At 40.2% G+C, this 19,898-nt stretch overlaps 1 protein-coding gene across 2 annotated transcripts; it reads left to right on the top strand.

Annotated features, from left to right (window-relative positions):
• The first annotated feature begins 307 nt into the window (after positions 1-307).
• Positions 308-12,543, top strand: utp15 (UTP15 small subunit processome component). 2 transcript variants are annotated; one of them, XM_024404406.2, is made up of 13 exons: positions 308-496; positions 878-1,017; positions 1,180-1,272; positions 1,565-1,749; positions 2,013-2,191; positions 2,735-2,860; positions 6,174-6,309; positions 6,534-6,618; positions 6,754-6,909; positions 9,144-9,245; positions 9,333-9,466; positions 9,724-9,782; positions 10,791-12,543. In XM_024404406.2, exons 2-13 carry the CDS (start codon positions 928-930, stop codon positions 11,030-11,032), a joined length of 1,587 nt encoding a protein of 528 aa, XP_024260174.1. In that variant the 5' UTR covers positions 308-496; positions 878-927; the 3' UTR covers positions 11,033-12,543. The 2 variants fall into 2 exon arrangements, with proteins under 2 accessions (XP_024260174.1, XP_024260172.1); XM_024404404.2 differs by having other exon boundaries at positions 312-496; positions 874-1,017.
• The last annotated feature ends 7,355 nt before the right edge of the window (positions 12,544-19,898 follow it).

Genomic DNA, 19,898 nt, shown 5'->3' with positions numbered 1-19,898 from the left:
TAAACCCAGAGGCGCAACATCGCAAGACTTCCGGGAACGCTTGTGAAACAGACCAAACAGACCAGGCCGGGTTTGAGAAGTCAGAGAGAAATGAAAAGTAGTAGTTTAACACGTTACTACTCCAACCGCGTGAAAGTGACAAACTGACAAGTTATCATTTTCGTCAAAAACAACTTGATATCGAAATAGTCCCTTTATGTTGACGGCTTGCACATGCGCAGTTTGACCGATAGACCCAATGACGTGTTTCTGTGCGTCAGCCTAGCTAGCCAACGTCGCCATGACATCGCCTACATGTGTGATCAGGGATTTTTATTGGAGAAGCAGTTTCTGCCTCTCTTTACTGTACTGTCTTTGACTGGAGCCTGTGGGCACAGAACAACGTGATAACTTTTTAAACATGAATGCATTTTGGTTTATCTAACGCAAACCTATTTCTGAATTTAATCAATTGGATTACGATCTACAGAGTTTAGTCAAGGAATACCACCCAAAGGTGAGAAACCTTGTTTGAAAAAGTATTTGTTAAATCTTGTTGGCGTGCGGACCGCTATTGGACCACGTTGTGTATGCTAGTTAGCTAGCCATTTTCAATGCTATACTCCTGTTTTTCCATTTCAATAAAGTGATCGAAGAAAAAGGTTACTTCCATACGTTAAGTATGTGTAGACGCTAGTGGGTAGCTAATTTAAGCATAATCAACTCCAAGCTGTCTGATGTTGCAGACTTAAAATGTTAATACTTGGTAGCTAGCTAGCTAGTTAGCTAGCACATGCTGCGCTGCATACAACAACGCTGTAGGTAGTGATTCCCTGCTCAGTTTTAGATTTTGGTTTATTTGAGTGTTCATATTTTATGTGTTCCTCACATAAGTTAGGTGGTCGGAAACTATACGAAGATTAAGAGGAGCCTTATCAACATACAGAAATGGCTTCATTCAAATCCACAAAAATCCCAATATATCCCAAACTTGGAGAGAAAGTTACTCCGGACACATTGTATTGGAAAAACTACAAGGTAAGCCTGTCACACTGTCGATGTGTTCTTGGTGGCAGCATGAGCATACTAGCTATTTAAGTTTCCATATTGCAGTAATAAGACAATAATAGCCTACTGATGAAGTTGACTTGTCTTTGATTGTGTTCTTTTAACTCTTCTCTGTTGTTGAATGTTTTTCAGGCCCCAGTCCAGATAAAGGAATTTGGAGCAGTCACAAGCATTGACTTCTCCTCCCTGGCACCACACAACTATGCAGTGACTGCTTCTACACGGGTAGGCTGGTCTCACTGCCATTCACATACACGTTAGTAGACTCTAGGAAAACAATGGAGGTTAATTTAGATTCTGAACTATATCCTCTCATTAAATCCATGATGACAATGGCATATAAAGTGATACCATCTGTGATCCATCGACTGAACTACAAATTATGATCTAAACATTTATGACCATAGCCTCTACGAGCCATCTTAAACAATCATAGTCTTGATAGTGTTGGTTGCCATCTACACAAGCTGAAAGTGTGTGTGTCCCTCACTCATTCTAAACCCGCTGCCTGTTTCAGATCCACATCTACGGACCGTTTTCTACGGAGCCAGTCAAGACATTTACTCGCTTCAAGGACACGGCGTACAGCGGAAAGTTCCGGTCAGATGGTCAGCTCTTGGTGGCAGGATGCGAGGACTCCATGGTGCGGCTTTTTGATGTCAGCGGCAAGGTGGCGCTCAGGGTGTTCAAAGGGCACACAAAGTAGGTCCTCAATTCAACGTCACCGGGTTCCCAATGTCTAGTTGGAAAATGTCCCCTAATCCTTCCCTATCAGTGGGCAAAAATAAAATTGCTAAGCTCAGCAGCAGGCCCGTTGAGTGACGATTTCCTTGAGTGATCCATCAACTGAACTAAAACTGATGGTTTCAACTGCCTCTGACAAGTGTCTTGTGTGGATGTTTTGGACCCCATTTTTTTATGGTGTTCTTTACTACAATTAACTGAACTGTTTCTCTCTGCTCAAGGGGGGTGCATGTAACAGATTTCACCTCAGACTGTTATCACATCCTGACGGGCTCAGACGACTACACTTGTCGCCTGTGGGACATCCCCAATTCCACTGAACTGACCTCATACAAGGAACACACAGACTATATCCGCTGTGGCATCACCAGCAAACTCAACAGAGATATCTTCATAACCGGTGAAATGAAACACAGTTACTGATACAAAGACATGTTTTCAGAAATCATCATTTCACACAACTGCCTCTACCAGCCATTGTAAAGGGATAGTTTGGGATTTTGGCAATGAAGCCCTTTATCTACATCCCCACAACCGGATGAACTCGTGGATACCATTTTTATGTCTCTGCGTTCAGTTTTAAGGAAGTGGCCAAATAGCATTAGCGTAATTGCTAACTAGCGTTGGTGTAATGACTGGAAGTCTATGGGAAGAGCTAGCATGCTAGCTGTTTCTTTAGTCTTCCGGTCATTGCGCTAATGCTAGTTAGCATGGACTTGTGAAGCCACCTCTTAGTTCCTTTTATACTGGATGCAGAGACATTAAAAGGATATCCACAAGTTCTTTTGACTCTGATGTAGTAGGTAAAGGGCTTCATTGCCAAAATCCAGAATTATCCCTTTAAACACCCATACATTCTTGATAGTGTTGGTTTGCTATCTACACACATGCTGAAAGTGTGTTGTTTGTGTGTCTGTGTATTGTCTCTGTCCCCCACCCTCAGGCTCCTATGACCACACACTAAGGGTGTTTGATGCCAGAGTGGAAAAGAGTGTGATGACCATGGACCACAGCCAGCCCGTGGAGAGCGTTCTGCTCTACCCCTCTGAAGGACTACTGGTTTCAGCAGGTAAGCTGTAACCGCATAGCTGCATAACCATTATATTGTACTGTGATTTTGAGTTCCATAACCATTTGTGGTCCTCAAGATGAAGACCAGACACCACACTGGTATTGTTGTCCCAATAGTAGCCGCCTTACCTGATCTTCTTTACCAACCTGGTCTCGGAGCATTTCGTATTATTTTGTATGTAAATCCGAGACACTCCATTTAGTATGGTATGTTAGGTTTCGTAGGATATGTATTAATTTGCATGTCCATCACCCATTTTGTATGATACGTTATGGATTACAATTCATATTATATATTACAAATTTGCAACGCGTACAATTTGTTACAATTTTTGCAACTATTGCAAAATAGTTGCAAAAAAGCAGTAAATGATTAGCTAAAATGCTAAAGTTGTTTGTGATGAGATTCTATCTTGCAACCTTTCAGTTGCTAGTCGTTCGCGTTATACGCCCGACCAACCACCCTACTTTTGTTTTTGCCTTAAGTAACCATCTGTCATACCAAATGTAATATATCATACAAAGTTTTGTCCCAGATTTAAATGTACTATGTTATGTCTAGTCTGAGACCAGGCTACCTATATGTACAGTGCCTTCAGAAAATATTCATACCCCTTGACTTATTCCATATTTTGTTGTTACAGCCTGAATTCAAAATGTACAATAAAAATCAAATTCACCCATCTACACACTACCCATAATGACAAAGTGAAAACTATTAAACAAATAAATAATGTTTTATTCAGAATTATCTCATTTACAAAAGTCAATACTTTGTAGTATTTGATTTTATTAAGGAGATCCCCATTCTCTTCCTGGGGTCCAGCACCATTAAGACGGGTATATACAGTTTTAAAAATTACACATTACTTTTCATAACACTTTACCCAATACATTGCATCAGTTACCTGATGTGGGTTCCATGTAACCATGGCTCTATGTAGTATTGTGCGCCTCCCATAGTCTGTTCTTGAGATTGTGAAGAGACCTCTGGTGGCATGTCTTGTGGAGTGGCGTGTCTTGTGGGGTGTGCATGGATGTCCGAACTGTGTGCTAGTAGTTAAACAGACACCGCGGTACATTCAGCATGTTAACACTTCTTAGAAAAACAAGTAGTGATGAAGTCAATCTCTCGTCCACTTTGAGCCATGAGAGATGTATTAATGTTAGCTCTCCGTGTACATGTAAGGACCAGCCCTGCTGTCCTGTTCTGAGCCAATTGTCATTTTCTGGGGTCCCTCTGTGGCACCTAAACACACGACTGAACAGTAGTCCAGGTTTGACAAAACTAGGGCCCGCAGGACTCTAGTTGTTGATAATGCTGTTTAGAATTCAGAACAGCACTTTATTATGGACTGACTTCTCCCCATCCTAGCTCCTGTTGTATCAATATGTTTTGATCATGACAGTTAATCCAAGCACTTTAGTCACCTCAAATTCCACATAATTTTTTTACATGATGTAGTTGAGGTTTAGTGAATGATTTGTCCCAAATACAATGCTTTTAGTTTTGGAAACATTTACTGGTTGAATATGTTTGAAATTCACTGCTCAACTAAGGGACCTTGCAGATAATTGTATGTGTGGGGTAAAGAGATGAGGTAGTCATAAAAAAAATGTTAAACACTATTATTGCACACAGTGAGTCCATGTGACTTAAGACAATTTTTACTCCTGAACTTATTTAGCCTTGCCATAACAAAGAGGTTGAATCTTTATTGACTTGAGACATTTCAGCTTTTCATTTTAAATGAATTTGTAAAATATATTTTTTAAACATAATTCCACTTTGACATTATGGAGTTTTGTGTGTAGGCCAGTGAGAGAACATCTCAATTTCAACAAAGGATAAATTGTTCAATAAGGATGCGCTTGTCAATGTTAAGCCATATCCCCCTTACAGGATAATATAATTAACCTCATACTTGTGCCGCTTATCATGACTTCACTTTTTTAAACCCCAGCCTTACTTATGATTCAGTACTACACAAATAGGTTAAAAAAAATTCTATTAAGCACACTTAATACATTAAAAGCAGGTCCTTAGCGGACTGACGCAATATGGTGGCTTGTTACAAAAAAGACATGGAGAGGGACAGAGACCGTAGTACTTTGGTACATTTAGAAACTACTTTGCACATGAACTAATGAACGGGCTAATGGCCCGTTTGGAGTAAGAAATCATGAATGTATACTTGTAGTAAACCGCGTATCTCGTGTCGGAACCAAGCCTTCTTGGAAAGGGGTTTGGTTGGGCCTTTCCCAACGCTTGTAATGCTCTTATTGTCCAAAAGGGGTCCCCACCTATCTTCTACTGTTGTCCTCATCTGCCGTCGTTGACTTTGTTGTGTAGTCCTGAACAGAACTACGGAGTTTATTCTACTTTCCATTCGCTCCTGAAGCTGCCTCTTTGAAGATAGGCTAGCCAGCCATGTCGATGGTTCCCATTGGGGGATGAGCGTAGCATTCTAGGGTGATTTGAGAAGAGTAGTAGAATGGTCCCACTTAAGTTTACTTTTCTAGATACTTTACATAGGACAGCTAATCAGCTGTACCAGTGATTGTCCGGGGGGTGACTATCGTCTCTACCTCGTTGAGATTTTATAGTTCGAACCACTTTGGACGTGAGCTGTACATGCCTCTCTGGTCTGATATGTTAATTCTTAACCCACCGTTTTATACAGTTCATTCAAAAGGGGCGGTTTGTGAGGCTGACACGCTCTTTGACTGCTCGTACAAAGTCATAGAAACAATTTCCTCTTAATGTAATCTAAGATCACATCCCTCTCTTTAACAAAAAAAAAACACTTCATATTTCATACACAACGTAGAAGATGGACACGGCACACACAGTGTGTATACTTTTCAAGTTACAGTATTTCCTTTATAACATGTTTAATGACATCAGAAAATAACAACTCATGTGACATTAGTGTTTTTTTTAGGTCACCTCTGCCCATTCCCCACTTTCTTTGTTAGAAATATTGTTCCAGTATTCACTTTAGAACATGTTAGAGTTTTGGAAATGTCTGTTGAGACAAAGGCACATTCCTGTGTGAACATTCAAGAGGAATGTTCTCTCCTTGATTTACAACAGCGTGTGATCTGTCAACCCCTCCACCAGCTCCCTTCTCCCCCTTAGGGGGTGAGGGGGGGTTCTCGCTGAAGTTATTTATTGCCAAGCTTATCTGACCAATTCAGATCCTCACTGGACAGTCATGACACCCTCCATTATTTGTTGTGCTCGTCACATCTGTGCTGATGGAGGAAAGACCATTTAGACCAAGTTGTTGTCTCCCCTTCCCCCACAGGAGGGCGCTACGTGAAGGTGTGGGACCTGCTGAAGGGAGGTCAGCCTCTGGTGTCACTGAAGAACCACCACAAGACCGTCACCTGCCTCAGTCTCAGCAGCAACGGACAGAGACTGCTCTCTGCCTCCCTCGACAGGTGTGTGTGAGCAGCTCTAGACAGGTTTGTGTGTATTGCAGCAGGCATGTCGAGTGAAGGTTCCTTGAGTGATCCATCGACTGAACTACAAATGAGCTCTTCAACTCTGAAACAGCCTCTGACAAACATATTTATTAACGAGATTATTGTAAAGATTATTGGATGTTTTTGATGGATCTCTTGATTAGATGAATATGCGTTTTTGTTTGTTTTTTACCCTGCAGGCACGTGAAAATCTACAACACAACCAACTACAAGGTGGTTCATAACTTTGACTACGCCGCCTCCATTCTCAGTCTGGCCCTGGCTGTAAGTTGACAAGTAATCCCAAACTGAGACTGAGCAATACACTATTATGATTATGTTTGATTTATGGATTGTGTATGAAGGCTTTTCAGATATTAATAAAGTCACACGGCTAATGGTTTCTGTCTGTATGTTTAGCCTGATGACGAGTCCATTGTCGTTGGGATGACCAATGGCGTCCTGAGCATCAAACATAGGAAGAGCCCTGAGGAGAAACGGGAAATGGCTGGAAAACAGAGAATGCAGCCAGTGTACCGCATCTTTGTCAAAGGAAGAAACTACGTCCCAAAAAAGGCAAGTGCCTATTCCCCCAACTGTTGTATTCTACTACAAAGAACAATTCTCACTACAGGGATTTTTAACCCGGTTTCTGGAAAGCTGCAGTGTATAGAGCTGTGTTCGAATACTCATACTAACCACACTGACTGTACTATTTGTGACGTGAATTGAGTATATAGTATGCTTATTGGTCATAGTATGATATAGTTAGCCAAAAGTTCCCGGATGTCGTATTAAATTCGTCAAAATATGAAGTATACATGCAGAGGACACTATTTCCGTACTCTAGGGCCCATAATGCAAATCTTCGGGAAATGGGTGGAGAATATGCTGCCGAAGTCCATGAGAGCGCATACAAATGAATTGCTTTAACTTAAAAAATAGCTACAAATATTCATACTTTTGAAAAACAACCCCGTGGCTTTTTCCAAATACTCCAGTATATGGTGTTTAGCCCAATCCTAATGGTCAGTATACACACTGTGACCCTACTAATGATAGAGATGGTAGCCTTGAAGTCGTTCAGTGCTGGGATCCTAAATGCTATGAACAACAGGCCTGTTGAGGGATACCTTGACTGATCTGTCTACTGATGATCCCAACCACAACCCCTGACAAATATGTTAGTCAACAAGATCATGTTTAATGGCATGTATTTTCAATTAAGGATATAGTTTCATTTTCCAAGGACTTATTTTCAGTTTACCGTTTGAATTCAGATAACTCTCCGTAGAACGGCCTGATGAATTCAGTAGTGGTTTTTATATTTAATTTAAAAAAACGCGAAACCACATTTCCATTCACAGTTTATATGCGAGGAAAGTAAACAAAAAATCACAACAGCTGTGATGGAAACAGGAAGTTTTGGTACAGATAATGTTTGTTCAACATAGGGGGATCTTTCTGTGTCTTTAAAAATTAATTCACTCAACAAGCACAGCACTTTACACACAAATGACAGATGAGAGAAGCTGCACAGGCTGAGAGAAATTGATGATAAATGATTGTGGGGGGACTGTCTTGTTAGACTTCAGTGCAGCTTTTGACATTATCAATCATAGTCTGCTGCTGGAAAAACGGATGTTATGGCTTTACACCCCCTGCTATAATGTGGATCAAGAGTTACTTGTCTACCAGAACACAGAAGGTGTTCTTTTAATGGAAGCATCTCATCTCCAGGTAGAAGCAGGAATTCCCCAGGGTAGCTGTTTAGGCCCCTTGCTTTTTTCAATCGTTGGCTTTGTCGTTGGCTTTGAGTAAGGCCAGTGTGTCTATGTATGCGGATGACTCAACACTATACATGTCAGCTACTACAGCGACTGAAATGACTGCGACACTTAACAAAGAGCTGCAGTTAGTTTCAGAATGGGTAGCAAAGGAATAAGTTAATCCTAAATATTTCCAAAACTAAAAGCATTGTATGTGGCAAATCATTCACTAAACCTCAACTACTCTCGTAATGAATAATGTGGAAATTGAGCAAGTTGAGGTAACTAAACCGCTGACTGGCTCGAAGTCGGCGTTCCAAATACTACTTTTTGCCAACACGGGCTCATTTCTGGAGAGTTATATTTGCAGGTGTGTAGTGCGCGCAGATCTCAAAATTGGTGTTCATTTGAATTCCAAGTGGCATTAAAAGGTCTTAGGTCTTAAATCCAACTTCATGGAACCTGCAGATAGCCTGTATGTGCAAGTATTGATATAGTATCCATCCTATTGACGTAAACTTGGAGTCATAAGTAGGAGGACCACATATGGTGTGTGGTCCTCCCACTACGACTCGGGAAAGTTTATTAGCCTACATACAGATAAAATAACTTATGAACTTCACAGGGTGATCTTGTTGCTGCTTTCCAATAACTATCGTCTAATTCTGGTGACATGATCTACGCTTGACTGCTGTTTGACAAATGTTCTTTCTCTTTTTCATAATGTTCTCATCATATAGACTAGCTTACCCGCACAGCCTACCAACACTATCTGCGAGCTGTTGGCACTGTCCCTGTAAAAATAAACTCAACATTTATATTTTTATTCGGTACATAAGAACTTAAGCGCAAAAGTACATTGTCTGCACTACATCATCACTCACTGATTTTTACCTGCAACAATTCCCCTTGGTGGAAACACCACCGGTGGGAAAATGCACATTTTCTTCATGCAGTTTTTAGAATATTCACCTGAAAATCTGTCATCAATTGAATGGATACCTAGCTAGTGACCTGAAATCGAACCTCTTCCCTCCTTAGGATGACTTTCTTGTCAGCAAACCAGTGAAGAGCCATCTGGCCAAATACGACAAACAGCTGAAGAAATTCAACATCTCCAAGGCCTTGGATACCGCCCTGGAGGTACAATTACTTTCCTGATGATCTCAGCAACTCAGACAAATATCTTGTACAATCTTGATCGTTTTTTAAGTGTGTGTGTGCTCGCAGTCGTGGCGGAGGAACAGAAAGCCTGAGATCACGGTGGCGGTGATGAAGGAGTTGGATCGCCGAGGAACTTTGAAGAACGCTCTGGCCGGACGAGACGAGCAGAACCTCTCGCAACTCCTCAATTTCCTGATTGGGTAACACTCACTCAAATACCCAATTCCAAATCAGCGCCTACCTACTCCCTAGTGTTTGTTTTTTACAATGTGTAATTGTTTTATTGGTATTTTCTCTTTGAGATAAAGTGACGGGTAGACAGGTAAGAGGGACACAGATTTGCAGGCACAGGCCAGAGGGGGCAATGTGTGGTCAGGAGTCTGCAGCACAACCACTACACCAGACTGCGGCACACCTGCTCATGTGTCTTGACATTGTTTTATCTTCTCCTTCACAGGAATGTAGTTGATCCCAGGTTTACACCTGTCCTCGTCACCGCCACTGAGATGATTCTTGGTGAGTTTGTGAAACAAATCTTAATTGATTTATTCTGAATATGTATACAGACCTGCCAACCTGCACAGAATTTGGTACCATGCACACAATTTGAGGTCAAGGCATCATAACAACAAAGGTAGTTAACTGCAGCGTTTAGTCAACTAAGCAAGGGCACTTTTTTTGCCTGCACATGCTTTGAACTCTGAAAAGTTAGTAGGTGTGAGCGCATTGACGAGCAAGGAAATGTGCGGTATTGCAGTAGTTTAGTGCGTGAATGGAAACAGACATCTCAGATGTTCCTCTAATACTGTCCTTCACAGAAAGATCGTTGTTTCATATTCCAAATTGGCTACAGTAAGCTAAACTACTACATTGCATCAAGTAATTGAATTATTCTGAATTTTCTCCCCAAACAAAATTAAGCCAGTTTACATTTTCACTTGACTATGCACAAAAAAAAACAGCGATTGAATAAAATAATCATTACCCCTAAATTGAACCTAAAAAATGTCCTTGAGACCCTCAATTTAATTTAGGATCAAACCAGACGTCTGTGTTAGCTACATTATTTGATATAATTTAAGACTAGGTTTGAAGAAATGACAGTTACAGGGTTTTCAAAAAGACAAAAAGCTCCAACTTCCTGGGAGGGGGGAGTCGACTGACTTTCCCCCACCCAACCGTAAGTCCTACATCAGCACCACCTTGTCAGAAAGTCCTAGTGAGAGCCCTGATTTGTACATTTAAATGTATTTCTAGTTAGCTACTGAAGAGCAGCCAATTACCAAGTATCCATAACAGTCTGTAACCTACCATTCCTAATGAGGCAGTCATCTGCCAAATCATTATTAGGCAAAAATGTTTGCATTTGCCTATGATTTGAGCAGTGTGGGTGTCGCATGCATGCCGTTGTGGGGTCTGCGGGGCCAGGGGTACTGCTGCCGCACTGAAGTTGTACTATAAAAAATTCTTCAAGTTTGTTAGGTGTGTGTGTGTGTGTCATTCTCCTGCCCTCGGTTTCCTCAGACATCTACCAGGCAGTGGTGGGTCAGTCTTCAGTAGTGGACAGGCAGCTTGTACGTCTCCAGGAGCTAGTGGAGAGAGAGGTTGACTACCAGCAGGACCTCCTGGAAGTTCTGGGGATGTTGGATACTCTATTCGCCGCATCCCTCCCAAGGAAAGAGGTGCCTTGCCCAGGCAGCAGCCGGCCTAACGGCTTGGCAGAGGGGAGTTTGGGGGCTCCGGGACCACAGCTCAAGGCCGCCTGAGGCCCCTACAAAAAGACTATTCCACCGGGGTACCAGAGTGCCTGGGCTGCCCCCGTCACGACTGGTTCCGGAAGTGCTTCTCGGTCTTTGGCGGAACGTCGTCAGACTTCGAGAACCCATGACTACATCCTGCTATCTGAATTTAAACCACCAACTAAAAAATGGATTTGCGCAACCAAGCTGAGCCTTGTTCATGCTGTGCTCCCTGGTTTTAACAGAAAGGGTATTTTAACTGGCTCCAGAGAGAGGACAAATGGGTTTGACTCTTCAGAGACAGTGTTTTGTAAATGTACACATCTGTATGTATACTTAAATCTCTGTATTCAGACTGGACACAAAGCGACAATTCATTTTTTTGGAACGCCATCAAATTGTCTTTCACTGCTAATGTTTCTCTAAACAGTGTGCGTGTATTCCGTTTCTCTCGCCCTATCTGTTCATGTTTGGTTTAAATTTTTATAGAATTTGCTTACATTTCCAATGTGCCGTAAAAAAAGAAAGCTGAAGTAAACTATCAATGTTGAAAACAAGGCGCCCTGGATCCTCTTTGATTAGACTCTCACATGCGCACCACACACAGTATACTGTCCCAATTGTCATTCTCTCCATCCTCCCAAAGTGTGCACTTGTTCACCAAAGATGGTGAATCAACGAAGATGTCTTACTCAGGCGGTTTACCATTGAAGAAAATGCTCACAGTTACGTACTGCTTTAAAGGGTAACTGTCAAATACAATTTCAGCCTTTGCCCAACCCCTTTAAATTTAAATAAACAAAAGCATTCAGCTGGGTAGTAGGGTGTGTGGTGAATTGCTCATAAAGATTCATTTTGGGTTTGGGTAAACATTGTCCCAGATCCCCAACACTTTCACATTAAAGTATACTTAACAGTAGTCCACTGGCACGCTCTGATGGTAAAATTATGTGATGTCATGCCAAGTAGTGTCCCTTTGCCAATACGTGCCCCACCCCCTCCACGACACATTAGGTTTCAATTCTATTGAAGCCCTATTAAGGTGTTGTTCAGGGTGAATTTATATTTGTGTTTCTGACATGTTTTTGGGGGGGAAAATCATGATTTTAGTTTTTTGGAAATGTACTGCCAGGGCCCAATTATGGCAATATTGCTCCAGAATATTAATGTTCTGTTGAAGACCTTCTTTGGTTGGTGATAGAAGTACCAAGTCATCAGCATATAGCAGGTAATTTCACCTCTGTGTCAAATAGTGTGAGTCCTGGGGCTGGAGATTGGTCCAACATATCTGCTAATTCATTGATATAAATGTTGAAAAGATTTGGACTCAAATTGCAGCCTTGTCTCACACCTCGCCATTGTGAAAATAATTATGTTCTTTGGTTTTTGATTTTTATTGCACACTTGTTTTCTGTGTACATACATTTTATTAAGTCATATACCTTACCACCAAGCCCACTTTGTAGAATAGCCCTTAGTGCCAAATCGAATCAAATGCTTTTGTAAAGTCAATAAAGCAAGCAAAGATTTTGCCCTTTTTTTTGGGTGGACGTGTTTATTAATTAGTGTGTGTAAGGTGTATATATGGTCAGTAGTGCGATGGTTAGGAAGAAAGCCAATTTGACATTTACTTATTTTTTTCTTGAAGAAAGGTTTGAATTCTTGAATTCAAAATGCTACAGAAAATCTTTCCCAAGTTACTGTTTACGCAAATTCCCCTGTAATTATTGGGGTCTGATTTGTCTCAACTTTTGTGGATAGGGGAGATGAGCCCCTGGTTCCAGACATCAGGGAAGCAGCCAGGAGTTAAAACCATGTTGAACAATTTAAGCACAGCATTTTGCAACTCAGGTGTGCTGTTTTTCAGCATTTAATTTCTGATGTTGTCTAGACCACAAGCCTTCTTTGATTTAATAGATTTTAGCTTTTCATTTAGTTCTTGTTGGGTTATTGGGTAATCTAATGGATTTTGGTTGTTTTTAATGACTGGATGTTCAATTTTTCTTTAATTTCTAATTGGTTCTGTTGTAAGACTTTTTGTGGGATGTTTTTGTATAGATTATCAAAATAAGTTTTCCAAATTCCTACTTTTTGTATGGCTAATTCTTGTGGCTTTGTTGTGCTTAAATTGTTCCACATGTCCCAGAACTGATTTTGGTCAATTGCGTTTTCAATTTCATCATGTGTCTTGTAGGTATAATTCCATTTCTTGCATTTCAGTGTTTGTTTATACTGTTTCAGAGTTTCAAAGTATTCATATCGTAGCTCTGGATGTTTTGCTGCTTATGTTTTTTGTTTGACATTTGTCTTAGGTGTTTTCTAATTGTTTTACATTCATTATCAAACCATTTGTCAGAAACATTTTGTGTCTCTCTCACTGTGTGTCTCTCTCTCTGTGTGTCTCTTTCTCTCTCTCTGTTGGTCTCTCACTTCCTCTCTCTCTCTCTCTCTCTCTCTCTCTCTGGCTCTGTGTGTGTATCTCTCACTGTGTATCTCTCGCTGTCTGTGTGTGTGTCTCTCTGTTGGTGTCTCTCTTTTTCTCTTTCTCTCTCACTCTTTGTGTCTCTCTCTCTCTGTGTGTGTGTCTCTCTCTCTCTCTGTGTGTCTCTGTGTGGAATCACTTATAATACAGATACATAAGGAATGTGGAAATAATGTTAAAAAGCAGAATAAACAGGGGTTATACACAGCCGGAGTTTGGCTTTCGGAAGCAAAAAAGAGAATTGGACGCGCAGGAAAAAAGATTAAATCTGACAAGACTCAAGAGGCGCTGCCCCCCGCTCAATACAGAGATAATCCAGTCGACGAAATAGTGGTTGTAAGAATACGGCTGCAGGAGCTACCTGTGAAATTACCACCCATGTATGTGGATCCCGCTGAAGCCGAGGGAGGTATAATGGAGTTAGAAAAGGGAATAAAGTCGAGAAAAGTGGATAAGGTGAGTCAAAATAAAAATATAAAATGTTTTAATTGTAACGAAATTGGACATTTCGCCCGGGAGTGTAACACTCCCTGCAAACGTCGTCAACAAGGTTGTAATTTAACTGAGGGGAAGGTCAGAGGCGACAATCTGGTAAAAAAAAAAGGAAGGGTCAGATAAAGACAACAAAATTAAGGAGAATCCTAACTGAGGGAAAACTTTGGGTTGTTAAATTAGGGCTATTTTCTGTTGCCCAGAGGCCGGAGTTACAAATTTAAACAGAGAAGATGGGTTTATTTGCGGAGAATCTTAGTCAGTTCCAGGGTTGGTCGTATAGTGGTGAGCGCAGCAGTCTCACCAACGGCAATCCACGGTTCGGTTCCCAGCCGAGGCGGTTAACTAAAATTGATTTTAGATTGTAATTCACCTATTTGCATGTTTTGCCTGAAAAATACGGTCGCCAGTGTTTGTAAAAGATATGAACTGAACGTTTATTATGTGTTTTAGATAGAATTGAAAAAATAAGTCATTAAAAATAATGGCGAGACAATTTTGATGTAATACGCTATTTTGCCCAAAATGAGCTGGTGGAATAATGTATTGAGATGGGAGTCGTATTTAAATAAATGTATCATAGAAGAGAAAGTCACCTAAAGTTAAATGTAGGGAATAACGAAGAGATACGATGCAATTTCAGGCTATCCGGATGTTATAGCTATTTATGAATCGACTGACATACGATAAATTTAGCACAAAACATGGTACGTATAAATGTTAGGGTATAGTAAGTTGAGAAGTTTGGTTGGGTTTACTCTGATGATTAGAATTTAAAATTGAACTCAATCTGAATAGGGGAATATATATTTTACAGAGGCAGGCAGATTTGTGGCGTCGTTTTCTGAAAAGATGCTACAGCCAGCAACGGAATTGCTAGAAACTCAATGGGGCTATTATAGTGCAATGCTTTGGACTATAAAATAGGTAAGAATAGTTTAATCGTAAAAAGTTGTGATTGTTTTTTGGTTAGGTTAACGCCAGTGAATTCAAACAAAAAGTAACGTATTCTAAACATTATCTGTTTTACGTTCTCATTGCGGGGAACAAATAAAATGTCTTATCTTAAAGGGACTGTGCACGGTTATCACAGTGGTTTGAGTGTATGGCAGTGTATAAAATATTTTGGGACAACAATTTGAAGATAGACTGAATGAGTTACATGAAACATCGAGAGATTTAAAACAAATGATGTGAAGGGATTATCAGAATTATTAGGTTTCGTTGTTGTAGTAAAAGTTTGGGTTAAGGGGATTTCCCTGTTTAAAAAAACCAACAAAAAGACAATTACGATTTATGTCCATCGAAATGTTTTATAAAATTAGCGAATTTAGAGATGTAGAGTTGGTGTTGTAAATTATAATTCAAGATTTGAACAGATGTGATAAATTAGGTTTGGTTTATCGAACAACAATTATTTAAATTCATTGCCGAGGTTGAGCGCTTGTTGATGATGTCACTCACAAAGCACTTTTGGTCGCCACGGAAATTATGTTGTGACTGGGGGGTAACGGAGAAAATTGTTTGTCTTTTAGAAGGAAAATGTGTGCATTAGTGTTTTGAGTCACTTTTCAGAAGTTGATAAAAATTACAAAATACATTTTTTAAAGTAATTCGAGAGTGGCCAGGATAGTCAGGAAAGATGCTAAAAACTAGCAGCTGATACGCTAGGTGGGCATCATAAGATTTGTGGCGTTTATTTGGATTGGATTAGGCTATGGGAGAGGGAGACTGGATGTCTGAATCGTAAAACATCGTGATAATGGATTCCGAATGGTTGTCGATTCCAGGTTTGATTGTTTATGTAACACTGAGCACTGTTTCCATTGTGTGGAACCATGTTAGGGTATTTAAAGTTGAAAAGCAACCTCTATAGAAAAACATAACGGCATATGTTTCGGGAAATTAGCTAGGTTGAATTTGGTTATTCAAGCTTTTCCCCTGATACGTAGACATCCGTAACAGGGGCAAGTGGTTTTTTTCTTGAGGAACTAACAGATGTAAACGTGAGTCTCTAAGTAAATTTGCCATCTGAAGCATTATAGTAGTGACTTTTCGTATAGTTTGTTTTTTGCTGGTAAAAGTGTTTTGTTTATTTGTTTACTGGTTATGGTCAATTTTAGGGTTTGATTTAACTTAGTTAAACATTGTGTTCTGGCGTGTTTAAGTAGGATTCTTTACTACGGGACGGATGGAAGTTATCTAAAATAAGTCAATTAAAGGAGCCATGGGAGATATCTGGGATTAAATTACGGATTTCTTACACTGAGAAATGTACGACATTTGCGGCAGAGGGAAAAAGTGATACATTGGATAATAATGTTACCAGATTTAATTGTATTTAAGGGTAGCATGTTCATTTAAGTAAACATATACGTAGACGATGTTTAAAACTTATGATTAATGATTTGAGTCAAAGGGGAATTATCAGTAGGTTTAGTTATAGTTCACTTATTGAGTTTCTGAATCGAAGTAGCATAGTGAACGCGTGTTGTGTCTCACTTTTAGAAGCCTCCTGGGATTATAATCTTGGGGAGAGTGGGGGAGAGAGCGGCCATAAACGACCAAATTGAAAAAGGTCTGGAAGTCTTGATTATCCATTAAGGTTTGCAAATATATACACATAAAACAATTGTTAATACTATTTGTTTTAGTGCAAAGGTATTTTAAAGAGGCACGCTCACATATGGAACCTTTTGAGTTTTTATTTTATGGGTTTTAATTACAAAGGTGATTATTTTTATTTTAAGGATAAAGGGTTCTTTAATATGTCTAATATGGTATGGAAACATGACTAAAAAAGGGTGGTATGACCTTTTGACCTTATCGTGGCTATCTTTTGGGGTCTGATCAGCCCTGGGGGAGAGCCATTTGTATAATGAATTGTGGTCAGTTGGGTTTCTAATTTTAAGGTAAATTAGTTATAATGGAGTGTTAGTTTGGGGTTTAGAATTATTGTTTGAAACACTGAAGCTGATTTACAATATTAGCTGTGAAGTTTTTGAATTGGCTATTATGGATTTGATATTACAACAGAAAATAGTTATATTTATCATTGAGAATAAATAGGGGTGATAAATTACTGTAGATAAGGTATTCCACACTATGCAACATATATTAAATTCATGTTATTGTCAGATAGGATACTGAGGATCCCTGAAGGAAAGAGCTTGTAATTCAATATGGTTAGCATTTGTTTTTTCTAAAATCAATGATTTTAGATAGTCAAACAGTGAGACATGTAGTTCAAATTTGGAAACATGAGAAAAAGAGCTACAGACAGATAGGGGGAAAAGGCAGACAGAAGAGCCCTCCCCCGCACTGCAGAGACCTTGAAGGTTGGAGAGCAGAGAGGAGAAGTTTTAGAAGTGGAGCCAGGACGAGCAAAGATACAGAATGTGTAGATAACAGTTACTGAATGGAGACAAAAGGGACAATTGGACATATACATGATAATGTCAGAAAATAAGGATAATTTACTAATCCTACCTAAGTCATTATTTAGGGTATATAAGGTTGTTACCTGGGCAGAGCCAGGTATCAAAAGGGGGGTGGGTAAGTTAGTGGCCTATTGGATATAAGAAACTAATAATAAAATAAAAAACATTTTTAGCAAACAAATAGGCATATAAGTTAAAGATATAATCAGATAAAACATAGGAGAAAATGTTTGTTAACCAAGCCTGTATGTCCAGGATTCTATGCATTACAGGTGAACTACAGGTGAAGTCACTCAATCCAGTCCCAGAGGCTTGTTGGGGGGACCATACCAAGGACTCCTGGTGACAGCTAGCTGAAAGAGCTACCCAGATTCGTATCGCACGGTGGGAGGGTAAGACACATTGACACTGTCGAACAATAAACAGTGTTCGAGAGGAGAACTGGAATTAACAGAATTCCGGGGGCCATCTCTCGAATGAAGAAAATCCTTCCTGTCTTTTCATCCCTGTTTTTGTTCATAGAAGTGAAGGTGTGTCTGGCGCTTGCTAAGTGATGTGTTCTCGGGGAGAGGGTGGGGCTTCACATGGAAGCTGTTCATCTGAGCTGTCTTATCGTGGGTGACATATTCCTGATACAGCACGTCCTACTTGAGTATGCGGAGAGTGGTAATTTGACCCATGGTTTAGACGATGAGGATTTTGTTCCAAAATAAGCATAAGAGATCCCTAGATCTGGGTAGACAGGAAGTTAGAGTAGAGGTTGGGAAGGATCTCTCAATGGAGTTTTATGTAGACCAACATGGAGTCTCTAACTACATGGCAGTCTAGGACTCTGAGCCATTATGGCATATATCGGTGCAGGTTCCCATATTGATCGTGGACACAGGTCATAGCTCATTTGGAGAGAGAGGGTTAATATGAATCCACTCACCCAGTATGGAAGAAGGTAGAGTATAGTGAAGGTGAGAGTTTTTGATTGTAATCAGGAGAGAGGGATGTATTGCATAAAGATACCCCTAACCCTTTAAACAGAAATGAAGGAGGATCTAGGGTTGTGGTATGGACATGACCAGGTCTTGGTCGACACCCTAGTACGGTTCTGGGTAGAGGAGTTTAGGCCGGTATGGTAAAGCTGTTCATTCACCTGTGTGACTGTTTAGTTTTATGGGGCTGTTGTCTAATTCCCTGTGTATGAGGCCTTATTTCCAGGACTCTGGAGAAATCGATGACAATAGATGGTGAGATACCAGGGGATTCCAGGTTCAGACCCGCGGAGTGCTGATTGTATGTCTACAGGACAAGTGGACGAATCTGGATCCTTCAGTTGCGGGCAATTTATGTTTGAAGAGACCATTTTTGATGTTTAGGTTGCATCCCATCTAGGTTGCATCCCATCTCAATATTAGACTGTTTTTTTATGAAGATTGTAACGAAAATCCTGATAAGAAGAGTTATGATTCTGATGTAGGCCTGAGAAACAGTTATGGCGAATGCAAGTATGGGGTTATGTTTAGGTGATGTTTTGATGACAAGAAATATCTCTAATAAAAATAAAATTTTTATCAATGATGACTAATTATGTATACATTTCAATCAGGACTGAATAATCCGAATACTGTTATGTTACTGTACATGTATGAATTTTCTCTCTTGCTCCCAGTATTGAATATAATGTAGTCAAGAGTTTAGAACAATGATGGCCTGTTCCTTGGTACAAATAAATGAACTATCTCCAGATGGCAGGGACGGACTATCTCCAGACTGTCTAGAATGCTTATCTACACTGACTGACCTTGGCTCTAGGCGAGGAGGGAAGGCTTGAGATCTATAGAGCCTTTCTACCAGTGTCAAGAAGAGACGGAACATTTAGAAAACGCTGACGTCATTTTCAGTTCATAACCTGTGGTAAAATGTGTATGAACTCAGTACTCTCTTGAATTAAAGGCTGTTACTTGACTTTTAAGACCGGGGCTCTGTCCATTCTTATAAAATAAGGGTCTTACCCTTATGCATTGACAGAGTGTTTAATTTTGATTGGGAATTAAAACAGAGGAATTAAATTCCTTCAACAGAATGCTGTCACCTCTAGGCAGGTGTTTGTCACCCTGTGTGCTGAGGGTGTCAGGTTCTTGTCCGGTTCTGGCATTTAGGTCGCCACAGACTAGTACATGTCCCTGGGCCTGGAAATGATTGATTTCCCCCTCCAGGATGGAGAAGCTGTCTTCATTAAAGTATGGGGATTCTAGTGGGGGGATATAGGTAGCACACAGGAGGACATTTTTCTCTGTTAGGATAATATCCTTTTGAATTTCTAGCCAAATGTAGAATGTTCCTGCTTTGATTAATTTAATGGAGTGAGTTAGGTCTGCTCTATACCAAATTAGCATATTAGTCCCTTCCCTGTTTCACACCTGGTAGTTTGGTGGATGGGACTACCAGGACTACCTGTAACCTGGAGGGCAACCAGTGGGTCCGTCTC

The sequence above is a fragment of the Oncorhynchus tshawytscha genome, linkage group LG04 (assembly GCF_018296145.1).
Source record: "Oncorhynchus tshawytscha isolate Ot180627B linkage group LG04, Otsh_v2.0, whole genome shotgun sequence".
NCBI lineage: Eukaryota > Metazoa > Chordata > Actinopteri > Salmoniformes > Salmonidae > Oncorhynchus > Oncorhynchus tshawytscha.
The sequence above is the reverse complement of the archived record's forward strand: the minus strand, read 5'-3'. Positions and strand labels throughout refer to the sequence as shown.